Source organism: Somniosus microcephalus, chromosome 1, assembly GCF_052327205.1.
Source record: "Somniosus microcephalus isolate GS21.2 chromosome 1, FLI_Smic_1.0, whole genome shotgun sequence".
NCBI classification, from domain to species: Eukaryota; Metazoa; Chordata; class Chondrichthyes; order Squaliformes; family Somniosidae; genus Somniosus; species Somniosus microcephalus.
In genome coordinates this window covers 353,193,307-353,211,348 of record NC_140987.1, presented here as the reverse complement: position 1 = coordinate 353,211,348, position 18,042 = coordinate 353,193,307, and the positions used below count along the sequence as shown (strand labels likewise).

Here is an 18,042-nt window from a genome sequence, read left to right as displayed (position 1 = left end):
GAGCTGACAACGGCAAGAATTTCACCAGAATATAGCTGACAATGGCAAGAATTTCACCAGAATATAGCTGTCAACGGCAAGAATTTCACCAGAGTAGAGCTGACAACGGCAAGAATTTCACCAGAGTAGAGCTGACAACGGCAAGAATTTCACCAGAGTAGAGCTGACAACGGCAAGAATTTCACCAGGATATAGCTGACAACGGCAAGAATTTCACCAGGATATAGCTGACAACGGCAAGAATTTCACCAGAATATAGCTGACAACGGCAAGAATTTCACCAGAGTAGAGCTGACAACGGCAAGAATTTCACCAGAGTAGAGCTGACAACGGCAAGAATTTCACCAGAGTAGAGCTGACAACGGCAAGAATTTCACCAGGATATAGCTGACAATGGCAAGAATTTCACCAGGATATAGCTGACAACGGCAAGAATTTCACCAGAATATAGCTGACAACGGCAAGAATTTCACCAGAATATAGCTGACAACGGCAAGAATTTCACCAGAGTAGAGCTGACAACGGTAAGAATTTCACCAGAATATAGCTGACAACGGCAAGAATTTCACCAGAGTAGAGCTGACAATGGCAAGAATTTCACCAGAATATAGCTGACAACAGCAAGAATTTCACCAGAATATAGCTGACAACGGCAAGAATTTCACCAGAGTAGAGCTGACAACGGTAAGAATTTCACCAGAATATAGCTGACAATGGCAAGAATTTCACCAGAATATAGCTGTCAACGGCAAGAATTTCACCAGAGTAGAGCTGACAACGGCAAGAATTTCACCAGAATATAGCTGACAACGGCAAGAATTTCACCAGAATATAGCTGACAACGGCAAGAATTTCACCAGAATATAGCTGACAATGGCAAGAATTTCACCAGAGTAGAGCTGACAACAGCAAGAATTTCACCAGAATATAGCTGACAACAGCAAGAATTTCACCAGAGTAGAGCTGACAACGGCAAGAATTTCACCAGAGTAGAGCTGACAACGGCAAGAATTTCACCAGAGTAGAGCTGACAATGGCAAGAATTTCACCAGAATATAGCTGACAACGGCAAGAATTTCACCAGAGTAGAGCTGACAACGGCAAGAATTTCACCAGAGTAGAGCTGTCAACGGCAAGAATTTCACCAGAGTACAGCTGACAACGGCAAGAATTTCACCAGGATATAGCTGACAACGGCAAGAATTTCACCAGAATATAGCTGACAACGGCAAGAATTTCACCAGAGTAGAGCTGTCAACGGCAAGAATTTCACCAGAGTACAGCTGACAACGGCAAGAATTTCACCAGAGTACAGCTGTCAACGGCAAGAATTTCACCAGAGTACAGCTGTCAACGGCAAGAATTTCACCAGAGTAGAGCTGACAACGGCAAGAATTTCACCAGGATATAGCTGACAACGGCAAGAATTTCACCAGAATATAGCTGACAACGGCAAGAATTTCACTAGAAAATATGCACATTTGAAAATATATATATATTTTAACTGTTTAAATTGGACAGACCATTTCCCATGTGAAAGCGAATCCCTTTCATGTCAGACTCTGGGATGGTGCATCAGCAGATGTGTAATATTTCTTTAATAAAATTGGCTGCATGGAACATATTAAATGTTACAATTTTATATCCAAATCTCTTAATTGTATCCCAACTAGTTTTGCTCCATTACAACAGTGACTGGACTTCAAAAGTACTTTATTTGTTGCACTTTGGGACGTCCTGAAGTGGTGAAAGGTGCTATATAAATGCAATTAATTAATTAATTACTTTTTCATTTTGTAGAAAAGCAGATCCCGAAGCTACTGGGCTATTCAGCATTATTAAATGTAGCATGTGAATCATCTATAGGTTAAATCAAGTTCTTCTCTTCTTCTAGTATGTAAGTACAGTAAATTACACCGGGAATTTCCTTCGGGTTTCCACTGATGCACTGTTGTAACTTCTGCCAAAGTTATAGTGATGGTGAGGGTGAGTCCCACCCCCAACCCCCTCCCTCCCCCCAGGAACCTCCTGGCACTAGTCTACTCCATTAATTCCGTCAGCTCTGCACTTAAAAAAAATTCCAACTGTCGAATAATTCAAATTAAATAACGTTAGCAGCAAAGCAAAATGGGAATTAAGTCTTCCAAAAAATACCCCCAGATAATTCAAATCAAGTGATTTTGGATTAAGAGGAGCCAGCTGTCTTAATGAGCAATAGCCACACTGAAAGCTGACTTAAAACATTTAAGCATCTGACAAAAATAGCCAACTGTAGAATAAATCATCCTAAATTCTATGAGGCAACATTATCTGGATTTCCTGAGGAAGCACTGTGCAGCTTTAATTCTTTTAATATGACACAACATAAGGACTTTATGGGGCAGGAAAGCAAAGGTTAATATTCGGGGCATTTCCTTTGGCTATTGTGTATTGCTTTTTTTGAACTGGGGCTTAGCAGAAACTAATGCTGCACTTTTTCAAGCAAGAACAGAAACTATGCTGTTTAACGTTGAGGAATACAAATTAAAAAAAAAAACTATTTACTATTTACAATCTACATTAATAACTTGGATGAAAGGATCGAGTGTAATGTAGCCAAGTTTGCGGGTAATACAAAGATGGGTAGGAAAGCAAGTTGTGCAGAGGACTCAAAGAATCTGCAAAGGGATATAGACAGGCTAAGTGAGTGGGCAAACATTTGGCAGATGGAGTATAATGTGGGAAAGTGCGAGGTTAGGCAGGAAAAATAAAAAAGCAAACTATTATTTAAATGGAGAGAGATTACAAAATGCTACAGTTCAGAGGGACCTGGGGGTCCTTGTGCATGAAACACAAAAAGTTACCATGCAGGTACAGCAAGTAATCAAAAAGGCAAATGGAATGTTGGCCTTTATTTCAAGGGGGTTGGAGTATAAAAGCAGGGAAGTCCTGCTACAACTGTACAGGGTATTGGTGAGACCACACCTTGAGTACTGCGTACAGTTTTGGTCTCCTTGTTTAAGGAAGGTTATACTTGCATTGGAGGCAGTTCAGAGACGATTCACTAGATTAATTCCAGAGATGAGGGGTTTGACTTATGAGGAAAGGTTGAGCAGGCTGGGCCTATACTCATTGGAATTTAGAAGAATGAGAGGTGATCTTATTGAAACATATAAAATACTAAGGGGGCTCGACAAGGTAGATGCGGAGAGGATGTTTCCCCTCATGGGGAAATCTAGAACTCAGGGGCACAGTCTCAGAATAAAGGGGCGCCCTTTTAGAAGTGAGATGAGGAGGAACTTCTTCTCTCAGAGGGTCGTAAATTTGTGGAATTCTCTGCCCCAGAGAGCTGTGGAGGCTGGGTCATTAAATACATTTAAAGTGGAGATAGACAAATTTTTGCAAGATTGGGGAGTGAAGGGTTATGGGGAGCGGGCTGGGAAGTGGCTTTGAGCCAAAGATCAGACATGATCTTATTGAATGGCGGAACAGGCTCAAGGGGCCAAGTGGCCTATTCCTGCTCCTATTTTTTATGTTCTTATGTTATGTAAGATGGCAACTAGCTGAGGCGGTCTCCATTTTCTAATGCTGTTTATGCTTTTTTTCTCTGCAGGCAGTAAGTCAGCCGTACAGACAGTAAACTATGGTGCAAAGGCAAAACCTTATCAGGAAACCTTGGACGTGACTCCTGCCACAATTCATTGTGTGCTGAAAACTGCTGTGGATGCTGCTCAACTCACAACGTACTTGCTGCTCCTGTACAAAACACACGCGGCTTGGAATGGGGAACGATAGCCAGAACCCCACCTGTCTCACCAACGATTCATTCAAGTACACCCTGTACGGCTCCGTGTACAGCGTTGTCTTTATTCTCGGGTTGCTGACAAACTGTACCTCGCTGTACTTCTTCAGTTGCAAAATGAAGATGCGAAACGAAACTACAATATTTATGACAAATCTCGCCGTCTCGGACCTCCTCTTTGTCTTTACGCTACCCTTCAAAATTTTTTACAACATCAATAGGCACTGGCCGTTTGGTGACGGGCTGTGCAAGGTTTCTGGGACAGCATTCCTCACGAACATATACGGGAGCATGCTGTTTCTCACCTGCATCAGCGCTGACCGATTCCTGGCCATAGTTTACCCCTTCAGGTCTCGGACCATCAGGACGAGGAGAAACACCAGCATAATCTGCGCAGGGGTGTGGCTCCTGGTGCTCAGTGGGGGGATCTCTGCATCTCTATTCTCCACCACTAACAACAGGGGGAATAACTCCAGTACGACGTGCTTTGAAGGTTTCTCCAAAGACACCTGGAAGACCTACCTGTCCAAGATCACCATATTCATTGAAATAGTTGGATTTCTTATTCCCTTGCTACTGAACCTGACCTGCTCTTCATTGGTTCTGAGGACTCTGAGAAAGCCAGAGACATTGTCTCCCATTGGAGCCAACAAAGAAAGGGTGCTCAAGATGATCATTGTACATTTGTCCATTTTCGTAATATGTTTTGTGCCCTACAATTCAATCCTATTTATCTATGCTCTTGTACGTTCGCAGGCAATTGCAAACTGCTCTGTGGAGAGGTTTGCTAGGACCATGTATCCAATTACTTTGTGCCTGGCCACCACAAATTGCTGCCTCGACCCATTCGTTTATTACTTTACATCGGAGTATTTTCAGAAGTACTTCAACATAAGGCCCCGCAACAAGCTTGATTCCATTTTTAAAAGCGAAACACCGTTAACGGTCAAGGGGGAGGTGGTGGCAGAGGGAGCTGCACATCCTGTAAATAGAAACGGAGCCAATATTCAGTTAGAATCTCAGTTTTAAGCTTGTGTACCTGTATGATATCAGATTGGCTTCAGGACTTTAAGACTACACCTGCTCTATAACACATCATCTGTGGGATGATGCTCCAGGATTTTGAAAGGAAACTGCAGGCAATGACATTTGTTACCATGCACTGAATAGAATGCAGTATCTTTGCAGAGCCGATACAGCCATGGCAATGATTCTCCAGCAGCCGAGTTTTACATTCCTGCACTTCGAGCAGACACGTATGTCACTAGTTTGGTTCGCAAGCTTTCATTGGCCATGACGAATAGGAGTTCCCTTTTTTAATTCTCAAACTTCAATTAAAACTGATAACGTGTAATCCCTCACCATTTACGGCACCGCTATGTTTTATATTTCCATCAACCAGGCATCTATTCTGTTTATTTAGTTAAAAAGAAGGATGGTAAATTGAATACTTTACCAAACTCTGCCACTTCTGGTCTTTGCAGTTTAGACATCTAGCTTCCAACTCAAATACCTTGCCAAGCCTTTCAATTAAATCCTGCTTTAAAATTAGCTGTGGTGATATAGAATCTCTGCCTATATTGATGGGTCCTTATCATGAACCATGTTAAGAATATCTCCGCACCATTCAAACTCGCACAAAGTAAGGACTTATAAGCTCTGGTGACCACCACACTTTTGATATAATGTCTTGCCTGGCGAACACTAGAAATGTAATGAAATGAGAGAAATTAGAACCTTGAGGAGAAAACATAGCAGAAATTCAAAAGGAGTTTCCTAACCCTGAAGCCTCAGCTATTTTGATGGGATTTGGAAGACCAGGCGACAAATGAATTATGTATAGAACCTAAAGCTTGAATGAGCCACCATGCCAGTAATAAGTCATTCTGTTCAGAAATAGGGCTGCTGTACTGATAAAATAAAAATGTCGCTTGTTTGAAAATCATTTTGCATTTAAGTGATTTTAGCCTGACTGAGATAAGCGAATTTGCAAATTACATTTTGAAGCTAAAGGAAGAAAAAAAATTACTTGGTGCAGCCCTGCAAAAGAAAATACTTAAGGCCAGAAATTATTGTCGGTGATAATAGCCAACGAATGCTTAACTGGATGGCATGTCCTTCCTCAACTCACTGCTTTTTTGCAGATGTGTTAACCTATTTACCCTGTACTCTATAATGGCTCTCCAACCACCCCCCCCCCCAGTGTATTGTATTGTAAATCCTTGGCTTTCTCTACAAATTCCTCCATGACTTTTCCCCACCCTATCTCTGCATTTCATCCAGCCCTATATCCCCTCCTGAGCATACTGTTCCACTGACTTGAACCTCTGGTGCACCTCCCCTCTCCCTTCGTCTCACTACTGGAGCAGAACCTTCAGCTGGTTTGACCCTACTCTGGAACTCCCTCCCTGTACCTTGCCACCTCTCTCTCTCTTTCTTTAAAAGCATCCTCGAAAGCCATTTCTTCGACTAAACTTTGGGCTGTCCCTGCTAGCCAATGCAAATTGTTGTTAAAATAGCAAGAAAAGGAATATCACACAAATTGGTTAAGCGTTTGTACTCAAATATCACCAGCAGTAATTTCTAGCCTTTAAGATCTGGAAACTTAATCTGCATGCAGTGCTTTGTTCTTGGGTAAATTGCTTCCAATCGTATCACTGCACATATACATAGAGCAGTTATCAAAACAGCCTCAAGTTTGCTGCCTGAACTGCTCCTGAATGCTCCCATTTTCTTACACTTCTTAATGGGCCTTTTCAGTGCTTGGTTTGCATAATGGGTTTTACTGATGAAAAAACAGTCTTGCTTTTAAAAGAAATTGATTGACAAAATATGCCTGCATGTGATTGGATGACATCCAGATCATAGATACACAGCACTGACTGTAATCGGAGTATAATGACAAGCTGAGACTGAGGACGGAGGCCAAGACACACACTGTTAAACTTGTAGGCTGACTGGGCAGTGAGGAGGTGGGTGCAGTTCCTGCATTAGATTCTCTGTGGTCAAGGAACATTAGACAGATGACTAAATGAATGAATTATTTCGTAATTTAATACATTTGCTAGCTTTCGCTACATTCAACACAAGATTGCTATCAATGTACATTTTTACTGTCCCAACTCTATAAACTCACAAGCATAAAAATGAAGCTAAGCACTCATGGGAGAAATGGGATATCACCAGACACCATTAATCCAGTTCTCTGACACCAGTATCAGTAGGGCAAGAATGGACAGATGGGAGATTGTTTCGGTGTCTAGTTGAGCAAGAGCAGCTGTCGTCTACAAGAACAGTTTGTGCTTATTTAGACCCAGATTTAACGATTGATATAATCGAGCTGCTAATGTAATGCTGCACTGCAGCTGGGCCGCACTGTAATGGCAATTCCCCTCAGTCTCGACGCAGAACAGAAAATCAGATTGTTCTGATAAAAGTCGGCAACTTCCTCTGCTTGGAATGCACCTGTGTCATGCATCAAGCCACGAGCAGGCCTCAACCCACCGGGCCACTACTTCCCAGGAGGATCTTCTTCAAATGCAGCTGCTGCTGCCAATAACAATATTTAGGAACATAGCAACAGGAGGAGGCCACTCAGACCCTCGAGCCTGTTCCGCCATTCAATTAAATCATGACTGATCTGTATCCACCTGCCCGCCTTGGTTCCGTAACCCTTGATACAATTGTCTAACAAATTATCTATCAATCTCAGTTTTGAAATTTGCAACGGGCCCAGCCTCAACAGCATTTTTTTTTTTGGGGGGGGGGGGGAATAGTGGGAGGGAAGAGTTGAAAATGTGCCGTGTTTTCCAGGACAGATTTTCTGTAGTCCCCAAGACCAAAGATAAAAAGAGAGAGAGAGAGAGACACACACATATATACAACATATGGCTGCAAGTTCATGTTGGAAGGAATTCTGCAGACTACAGATGTGAGGTGCAGATCAGCCATGATCTAATTGAATGGTGGAGCATGCCCAAGGGGCTGAATGGCCTGCTCCTGTTCCTAATGTTGCTATGGTATGAGCAGGGTGTGGAATCTAGTCAGTTGTAGGTGTTTGGTTGTGAACCTTTCACACTCAAATCAGGCTTCAGGGAGAAGTTGCTACTGGTGCAACCCATCCATTTTACCCATTTGTTAATTAAAATGTCACCGTGAAAAAAATTCAGCTGGAACAGTAAACCTTATCAACAGAAGATTCGATTGGACGTAGCTCAGGTAAGTAGTGCTGTTGGATACGTGGGGCTGGATTTTACCTGCCGAGACGAGTTGGGGGCGGGACTGCTACCTTCCGGGTTCTAATCCCGCCCCCAGCGACGCCCAATGCACAGACGCTATTTTCCCCTGATTGGCCTTGCTAAGCCCGCCCTTCGGGCTTGCTGGCCAATTAAGGGAAAGCCAGTGTCAGATGACGTCAGTTGATAATGCTTCATCTGCCGGCTTTCTTAAAGGGACATGAACCATTTATTTTTGACAGATGATTTGACAGCATTGAGGTGCTGTCAAACACTGACAATCACTGTACAAAGGTGAGCCCTTGTACCCAGGCTCTCCAATGACTCCTTAGGATAAAACAGATGGCAGCTGCAGGTGAGGGAACAAAAGTGATCTGTCACTTCTCCCAATGAGGTGAGGCCACACAAACACTTCAAAGCTTGTCACCTACAGAAAAATCTAAACACATTAAAAATGACTTTCCCAACATTTCCTTACCATACTCACCAGTGTCCCATTGCATCCTTCACACCACTTCTGCAGCTGTCATCTATACAGAAAAATTACAACAGAGCCACAGCATGCCTCACTTACCCTGGCAGGGTTCCCCGATGTCGGGAAGCCCACAGCAGAAGTCTCAAAATTGATAAAAGTATCTTACCTGCCTGTTAACTAACAGGCAGTTAAGTGGCTGTAATCCGCTTCCCGCCGCTAGGAGTCGGGTCCCTGCGCAAATTGGGGACCCGACTCCCGAGAAGATTGATTGGAGGCAGGTTGGGAGCGGGTTCGGGACCCACTCCCATTCTTTTTGATTTTCCCAGCAGTCCCGCCTCCAGACCCCCCTCCTCAGGGCTGGTAAAATCCAGACTGTGGTGTCACACTGCAGTCCCTCTGTACAGCAGTTGATTACAATTGAAGCCACGCTAAAGAATATTGTAGAACAAACCACAATGGGAAATTTACCGTGAAGTCCATGTTAAATTGAAATAAAGTAGCGGGAGGATGTAAATCTGTGTTCAGCAGCGACAGTGAAACTGCAACAGCTGTGAATTCCTTGAACAAATTGGAGCCAGCAGCTGGAAAGACACTTCAGGGATTATTCCCAGTGTAAACATCCTATTCAGTCTGCTGTAAACACAAGTTCATTTACTGTCTCCAAAGCTTCTACTTTATTTGATCTGGACATCGGAGCTATTTTTCAGTTTAAAAAAAAGTAATACCTTGAAGGTCACCGAAACTGTCTGAACTCAGGCCTTCCATAAATCACAGTGATGTTGGCCAAGTGTGATTGAGGCCACCAGACGGGCAGTTTGTGAGGAATCTTGTGCTCCGGGGCCAATCACCATGGGGTTAATTTTAACTTTGGGCGATGGTGTAAAGCAGGCGATATTGAAATGGCAGCCATTATACATCAAGCCTGATCGTCCCTTCCATTGACTGCAATGGAACGGAGAATCAGGCGTGGCTTTAAAGCAGGTCTGCTGTCAATCCATGAAACACACCCATTTTATAACTCCTGTAGATGCCTCTGATCAAACGTGAGGTAAGTCTTACTGGAAAAAAACACTGATCCTGCAACATCAGAAGCAGTGGGCTGAAGCCCTTTATAAAAAGCATAATTTTTCCAGCCAACTGTACAAAATATTAATGTCCATAGATTAAAAAAAATAACGTGACCAGGTAGTTGAAAAATGTGATCACAAACAAGTAAAATTGTGAACTAGAAGAAAGAAATAAAAAGAAGGAAGAAGGCAAAGAATGAACAACTAAAGAACTAATACTTATGATGTGTATTTCACATCCTCCGGACATCATAGTGCATCATATCCAATGAGTTACTTTTGAAGTGTGGTCAATTATCGTATAATAGCGCTGCAGGTTAAAAGTAGCAACGTACGTTTATAAGGCCATAAAAAAGCAAACAAAGCACTGGGCAAAAGCAAAATACTGCGAATGCTGGAAACTTGAATAAAAACAGAAAATGCTGGAAATACTCAGCAGGTCAGACAACATCTGTGAAGAGAGAAACAGAGTTAATGTTTCAGGTCGATGATCTTTCATCAGAACTGGAAAAATTTAGGGATGTAACAGATTTTAAGCAAGTACAGAGCCAGGGAAAGGTGGGAGGGGAGGGAAGAACAAGAGGAAAGGTCTGTGATAGGGTGGAAGTCAGGAGTGATTAAATGACAAAGGTATGATTGTACAAAGCAAAAGGAGATGGTAATGGGACAAGTAAAGAAACAAAAGATGGGTCTAGAAGAGGTGTAAATGGGAATGGCAAAATCATCAACAGCTGCCATATGAAAAAAATAGGGGCAGAGGTTATGGTCTGAAATTGTTGAACTCGATGTTGAGTCCAGAAGGCTATAAAAACATAGAACATAGAAGATAGGAGCAGGAGTAGGCCATTCGGCCCCTCGAGCCTACTCCGCTATTCAATGAGATCATGGCTGATCATCCAAATTCAGTACCCTGTCCCTGCCTTCTCCCCATATCCCTTGATCCCTTTAGCATTAAGAAATATATCTAACTCCTTCTTGAATATATTTAATGAATTGGCCTCCACTGCCTTCTGTGGTAGAGAATTCCACAGGTTCACCACTCTCTGGGTGAAGAAATTCCTCCTCATCTCTTTCCTAAATGGCTTACCCCTTATCCTTAGACTGTGACCCCTGGTTCTGGACTCCCCGGCCATCGGGAACATCCTTCCTGCATCTAGCCTGTCCAGTCCTGTCAGAATTTTATAAGTTTCAATGAGATCCCCTCTCATTCTTCTAAACTCCAGCGAGTATAAGCCCAATCGACCCAATCTCTCCTCATACGTCATTCCTGCCATCCCAGGTATCAGTCTGGTGAATCTTTGCTGCACTCCCTCCATGGCAAGAACATCCTCAGGTAAGGCGACCAAAACTGCACATAATACTCAAGGTGTGGTCTCACCAAGGCCCTGTACAACTGCAGCAAGACATCCTTGTTCCTGTACTCGAACCCTCTCGCTACGAAGGCCACAAACCATTTGCCTTCTTAACCACCTGCTGCACCTGCATGCTTACCTTCAGCGACTGGTGCACAAGGACACCCAGGTCTCATTCCACTTCGCCTTCTCCCAATCTATTGCCGCACAGATAATAATCTGCCTTCCTGTTTTTGCCACCAAAGTGGATAACCTCGCATTTATCCACATTATACTGCATCTGCCATGCTTTTGCCCAATCACCCAACCTGTCCAAATCATACTGGAGTTTCTCGGCATCCTCCTCACAGCACACACGCCCACCCAGCTTTGTGTTGTCTGCAAACTTGGAGATATTACATCTAGTTCCCTCGTCTAGATCATTTATATATATTGTGAATAGCTGGGTTCCTAGGACTGATCCCTGCGGTACCCCACTAGTCATTGCCTGCCACTCGGAAAAAGAGCCGTTTATTCCAACTCTTTGCTTCCTGTCTGCCAACCAGTTCTCTATCCAAGTCAGTACCTTGCCCACAATCCCATGTGCCTTAACTTTACACGCTAATCTCTTATGCGGGACCATATCAAAAGCCTTCTGAAAGTCCAAATACACCACATCCACTGGTTCTCCCTTATCTATTCTACCAGTTACATCCTCAAAAAATCCCAGTAGATTAGTCAAGCACAGTTTACCTTTTGTAAATCCATGTTGACTTTGTCCGATCCTGTCACTGTTTTCCAAGTGCTCTGCTATTACATCTTTTATAATGGACTCCAGCATTTTCCCCACTACCGATGTCAGGCTTACTATAAAGTGCCTAATAGAAAGATGAGGTGCTGTTCCTCGAGCTTACGTTGAGCTTTGTTGGAACAGTGTAAGAGGCCAAGGTCAGAGTGGGAGTGATTCATAGAATCATACAGCACGGAGGGGGCCATTTGGCCCATCGTATCTGTGTCGGCTCTTTGAAAGAGCTATACAATTAGTCCCACCCCCCTGCTCATTCCATATAGCCCTGCAAATTTTTCCCTTTCAAGTATTTATCCAATTCCCTTTTGAAAGTTTAATCTGCTTCCACCACCCTTTCAGGCAGTACATCCCAGATCATAACAACGCAGTGCGTAAAAATATTGCTCCTCATCTCCCCTCTGGTTCTTTTGCCAATTATTTTTAATCTGTGTTTTCTGGTTACCGACCCTCCTACCAGTGGAAATAGTTTCTCCTTTATTTACTCAGTTTACTTTAATTATGTCCATTTTTTATCGAGAGCAGATTTACCTACTCCATCAAACCCAGTTCCCAAAAGTGAAAAGACAGTTTGACTCCCTGCATCAACCTGCTCCAACATCATTGTTACCATATATCATGGTTAATGAGGTGCCAAGGCTAGTTCATTAGATTGGTGGCATTGCTTGGATCCAGCTGGGCTGATGGAGAACATTGGGCTGGATTTTGTGAATGGAGACGTGCTGGAGGCGGGACTGCTGCTTGTCGGGTCTCAGTCCCCCCTCCATCAGCCTCTAGCCAACCAGCGGGAATTTCCCCTGATTGACCTTGTTAAGCCCGCCCTGCAGGCTCAGCAGGCCAATTAGGGGGAAGTCACTGACAGAGCACGTCAACGTCTGACGTGCCATCCGTCAAGACTTCTTGAAAGAAAAAATGGCAGCATTTGACAGCTCTGTGAAACTGTCAAACACTGACTTTCTGTGTAGTTTGATGAGCCCTTGTGTTCAGAACTCATCATACCATTCTAGTTTGTAGAAATCAGATGACTGTTGGTTCGGAGGATCCAACAGCTAGTCTGTGAAATCTACAATGAAGATGTCGGGACTCCGGAACCACCACGGCTGAAGGCTGTAGGCAGAAACAAAGGTAAGTGAACATTTTTTAACACTTAACACGCACCTCACATACTTACCACTCCACACTTGCATCCATCACTCACCTCTACATCTCACTTTCAGACCCCTCCAACCCCCGCAGACCTCCTTCTCAACTCCTCCAACCCAGCGGGGTTCTCTGAGGTCAGAAAGCCTGCACTTGAAAAGGTAAAATGGGACTAATCCTTTTTTCTGCCTGTTAACTACCTGTTAACATGCAGTTAAAAGGATTTAATCCCTTTCCCGCCTCGAGGAGATGGGACCCGGGGCAGGACGGCTTCCGCCTCCTGGCAAAAGGGCACGGGAGACGGGATGGAGGCGGGTTTGCCATCCGCCCCCACTTTCTGCAACTTTACCGCCTCCATACCCGCCTCCTCGGGGCTGACAAAATCCAACCCATTGTCTCACTGCACCCAGAGAAATCTAAAGGTTAGACAAGTTTTGAGAGTCTTAATGTGGGGTTGACCGTTAATGGTGCAGAGGGAAAGAATATCCTTAAAGAAAAATACATTTTTAGAATCATAGAATGGTTTCAGCACAGAAGGAGGCCATTTGGCCCGTGTCGGCTTTCTGCAAGAGCACTTCAGCTAGTTCCACTCCCGTGTCCTTTCCTCGTAACCCTGCAAATTTTTTTCTTCAGGTACTTATCCAATTCCCTTTTGAAAGCCACGATTGTGTCTGCCTCCACCACCTTTTCAGGCAGTGCATTCCAGATCCTAACCACTCGCTGCATAAAAAAGTTTTTCCTCATATCACCTTTGGTTCTTTTGTCAATCACATTAAATCTGTGTCCTCTGGTTCTCAACCCTTCTGCCAATGGGAGCAGTTTCTCTCTTAACTACTCTGCCTCGACCCCTCATGATTTTGAACACCTCTATCAAATCTCCTCTCAACCTTCTCTGCTCTAAGGAGAACAACCACAGCTTCTCTAGTTTATCCATGTAACTGAAGTCCCTCATCCCTGGAACCATTCTCGTAAATCTTTTCTGCACCCTCTCATTCTTCCTAAAATGTGGTGCCCAGAATTGGACACAATACTCCAGTTGAGGCCAAACCGGTGTCTTATAAAGGTTATAGAAAAACAAAATATTTTTTAAATGGTGAGAAACTTTCAAATGTTGGTGTTCAGTGAGATTTGGGTGTCCTCATGCAAGAAACACAGAAAGCTAGCATGCAGGTACAGCAACCAATAAGGAAGGCAAATGGCATGTGTTATGTCCGTGTATCTTAATGTTGTGTCCTTCAATAATTAGACAACAGACTGCAGGGAACGATTCAACAGGTGTTTACTGAATGAGGGTTACTCTAGAACTAACTGTACAGATCACTACTCAGGGTTTATATACAGGTGTGGTCACTGCCGGTACTACAGTATACAGGAGCTGTAAAAATTAGTTCTCTCCCTTAAGGTATATATACATTACATACATTACAATTCCTCCCCTTTTAGATTAACAGTACCATAATACTCATTTAACAATTAACATGTTTAATATACAATGTTATACGAAAATAGTCCATTCATATATTCAGTCTCTGGGGAGGCTTCCTGATTCTTTCTGGATAACGCCTTTCCCGAGTGTCTCGCTCTTGGTGCGGAGGCGATTCTAGCACCCTGTCGTCAGTTGATTCATCAGCTTCCAATGCTATTGTTTCTGAGGTAGATGCAACCTGTACGTCGGGTTCCTCACCAGGTACTTATGGCCGAGACATGGGGTTGACCCATTCCTGTGACTCTAGGATCTGGTCAGCATGGCGTCTCACTATGTTCTCCCCAACATCCACTGTGTACATTAGTGGCCCCTGCCGTGTGCATATCGTTCCTGGTTGCCATTTCTCTGTTCGGTAGTCGCGGGTCAAGACTGGTTGCCCTACATTAAAGCTCCTTGTTGGCTTTTCATTCATGTGCTGGAATTGCTTACTCTCAACATCTCTTCGTACATTTGGTCTGAGCAAATCCAGACGAGATCTCAACCTTTGGTTAAAGAACATCATGGCCGGGGCCTGGTTGGTGACTGCATGTGTCGCATTTCTGTAGGCTAACAGGAAATTGTCCACCTTATGCTGCAGTGGAATGTCATCATCGCACATGGCCTTCACTGCTTTTTTAAAGGTTTGTACGAACCTCTCAGCCAATTCATTTGTGGCTGGGTGATACGGGGCGGATGTGTAATGCCTTACCCCATTCCTTTTCATAAATCTTCGAAACTCTTCGGACACAAACTGTGGCCCGTTATCAGAGCAAATCTGCTCTGGCAAGCCGTTCCTGGCAAAAATGGTCCGTAGGACTGCAATAGTTTTCTCCGTGGTGGTGGAGGACATTTTGATCACCTCAGGCCATTTCGCGTGCGCATCCACGGCTATTAAAAACATTGGCCTAGAAATTCACTGGCCTTAGCGCCGCTTTTGAGGCGCTAGAGGGCCTAGCGCCGAAGTTATGGCCAGTTTAGAAATTGACAGGGGCCCTAAATCGGCGTTAGGCCGGTAACGCTGCGCCGGCACCGATGACGTCATCGGTGTGCGCAGCGTCCCGGTTGCCATGGTAACCCGCCCGAACTCAGAAATTGAGTTGCGGCCGCCTCGCCCGTGGCAGCCGCAAGCAACGTTCTGGCAGAGGTGCCTTACAGAACTTTGCGCCGGCGCATTAAAGGCCCCGCGGCGGCCGGCCGCTTTCCCGCCGGCCGCCTGGCCGCAGCTCCCTCCCCGGACTTCCCCCCCCCCGCCGGAACAGAAGCAAGCCCGGCACTTGTCCGAGGTGCCGGGCTCATTTTTAAAAAGATTATCGCGGGCCGCGGCCGGGTGCAGGCAGCTCCTCCTTAACGGAAGGAGGAGGCCTGCACTTCCCGAGCCTGCCGCACCGCAGCGGGCGCCGCAGCGCCGGAATAGCGCTGCAATGCGGCGCGTGGCGCCAGTTTTGAGGCGCTGAGACCCCTCAGTAGCGCCGGCAGCCGTTTGGGCGCGGCGCTACTGAATTTTTGGCGCGCGCAGGGGGACTTAGCGCCGGCACTAACTTCCGGCGCTAAAGCCCTCGCTGCGCCAAAACCGAATTTCTAGGCCATTGCGTCCATGAATGGACCAGCAAAATCAATATGCACCCGTTGCCATGGAGATGAGGGCCACTCCCATGGCTTGTAGAGGGGCATGTGGTGGTGCATTTTGGACCTTCTGGCATCCTGAGCAGCTCCTTGTCAGGTCCTCGATTTGCTGATCGATCCTCGGCCACTACACATAAGCCGTAGCAAGGCTTTTCATTTTCACCCCTCCCAGATGACCTTCATGAAGTTCATTGAGCAATCTCTCCCTTAACTTGGGTGGAATTACCACTCGGGATCCACACATACTGTGGCATACTGACAGCTGTTCTCTTCTGGATGAGAATGCTGGCAACAGTGAGTCGCCATGTGCTGGCCATCCCTTCACCGTCAAATCATATACCCGAGACAGTGTCGGGTCATTTCGGGTCTCCTTCTCTATACTAGCGTTAGTTACTGGCAAGTATTCAATTGTAGTCGAATGAAATATTTCGACAGGATCCACTGCTGGTGCTTCCTCTGCAGCAGGCAGTGGCAGGCGTGATAGCCCATCAGCGTTTCCATGCTGTTTCGTGCCCTTATACTCGATTTCATATTGGTGCGCCCCTAGAAAAAGGGACCATCTTTGTAGTCGTTGCGCAGTCATCACCGGAACGCCCTTCTTTGGATTAAAGATGGAGACAAGTGGTTGGTGGTCAGTCAGCAAGGTGAACTTCTGCCCGTGCAGATAATGATTGAACTTTTTCACTCCCCACACTAGGCTGAGGGCCTCCCTGTCAATCTGGGCGTAGTTACACTCGGCTGAGGTTAGTGACCGAGACGCAAAGGCTACTGGCCTCTCCGAGCCGTCTGGGAATTTGTGCGACAACACCGCTCCAATGCCATAGGGTGATGCATCACACGCCAACCGAATTGGTAGTGCTGGGTTGAAATGAGCCAACACCTCTTTTGATGTGATCAACGCTTTGCTCTTCTGGAAAGCTCTTTTACATTCGTCACTCCACTTCCATGGCACCCCCGTTTGCAGTAGGGTGTTCAGTGGGTGTAGCACTGTCGACAAATTCGGCAAAAACTTATGGTAGCAGTTCACCAGCCCGAGGAATGACCTCAGTTGTGACACAATTTCCAGTGCTAGAGCCTTGACTACTGCCTCAATCTTTTCAGGGGACTTATGTAACCCCTCTTTATCAATAACGTGGCCACAATACGAGATCTGCTTCTGGAAAAACTCGCATTTGTGGCGATTAGCTCGGAGCCCATATTCCTTCAATCTAGTGAGCACCTGCTCCAGGTTGGCGAGGTGATCACTGTCATTTTTGCCCGTGACCAGGATGTCATCCAAATAACACTGGGTCCCTGGAATCCCTTGCAGGACTTGTTCCATTGCCCTTTGCCAAATAGCCGGAGCTGATGCTACCCCGAACACCAGCCGGTTGTATTGGTAGAGACCTTTATGAGTGTTGATCGTGAGGTACTGTTTTGAGGCTTCTTCTACCTCCATTTGCAGGTACGCCTGGGCCAGATCAATCTTAGTGAAGCATTTCCCTCCAGATAGCAAGGCAAAAATATCTTCAATCTGCGGAAGCGGATATTGTACAGTGTGAAGGACTGGGTTCACTGTCACCTTAAAGTCCCCACAGATGCGAACCTTCTTTGGTTCCCCAGGCATATTACTCAACGACCTCTTCATTACAGGAACGATGGGTGTAGCCCACTCGCTCCAGTCCACTTTGGACAGTGCTCCTGAACGTTCCAAACCTTCCAGCTCTGCTTCGACGGCTGGGCGGATCACATAAGTTACCGGTCTGGCCTTAAAAAACTTTGGGCTTGCATTTTCCTCTATTTTGATCGTCGCTGTTATGCCTTTTAGTGTTCTGAGTCCCTGCTGGAACACTTCTTGTGCGTCAGTTAGCATTTTTGACAGTCGTCCAGGTGTGACGTTGTCATCCTTTTTGGCATCTACAGTCAGTGCTTGTATGGAATGCCAATCTAGCTGTATCTTCCGGATCCATTCACTTCCTAGTAGTGGTGGTCCTCCATCTGGCAATACATATAGGTCCATTTTTGGTGTTTCCTTGCTGTTATATATAACGTTCACCCTTATTTTTCCTTTGGGGTAGACTTTTTGCCCCGTGTACGTCTTCAAGACAATCTTTGTATCTCTCAAGTGTATATGTGAGAAT

At 45.1% G+C, this 18,042-nt stretch overlaps 1 protein-coding gene across 2 annotated transcripts in view; it reads left to right on the top strand.

The window, feature by feature from the left end:
* The window catches only part of lpar4 (lysophosphatidic acid receptor 4), a 47,127-nt gene extending 41,382 nt beyond the window's left edge, over positions 1 to 5,745 (top strand). Inside the window, exons 2-3 of one of the 2 annotated variants that reach the window (XM_085995517.1) lie at positions 1,801 to 1,897; positions 3,593 to 5,745. In XM_085995517.1, the coding sequence (XP_085851643.1) occupies positions 3,704 to 4,810 (1,107 nt within the window). In that variant the 5' untranslated portion in view covers positions 1,801 to 1,897; positions 3,593 to 3,703 and the 3' untranslated portion in view covers positions 4,811 to 5,745. The remainder of the gene's footprint in view (positions 1 to 1,800; positions 1,898 to 3,592) is intronic. The other variant, XM_085995507.1, reaches the window with a different exon arrangement.
* Positions 5,746 to 18,042: the final 12,297 nt, after the last annotated feature.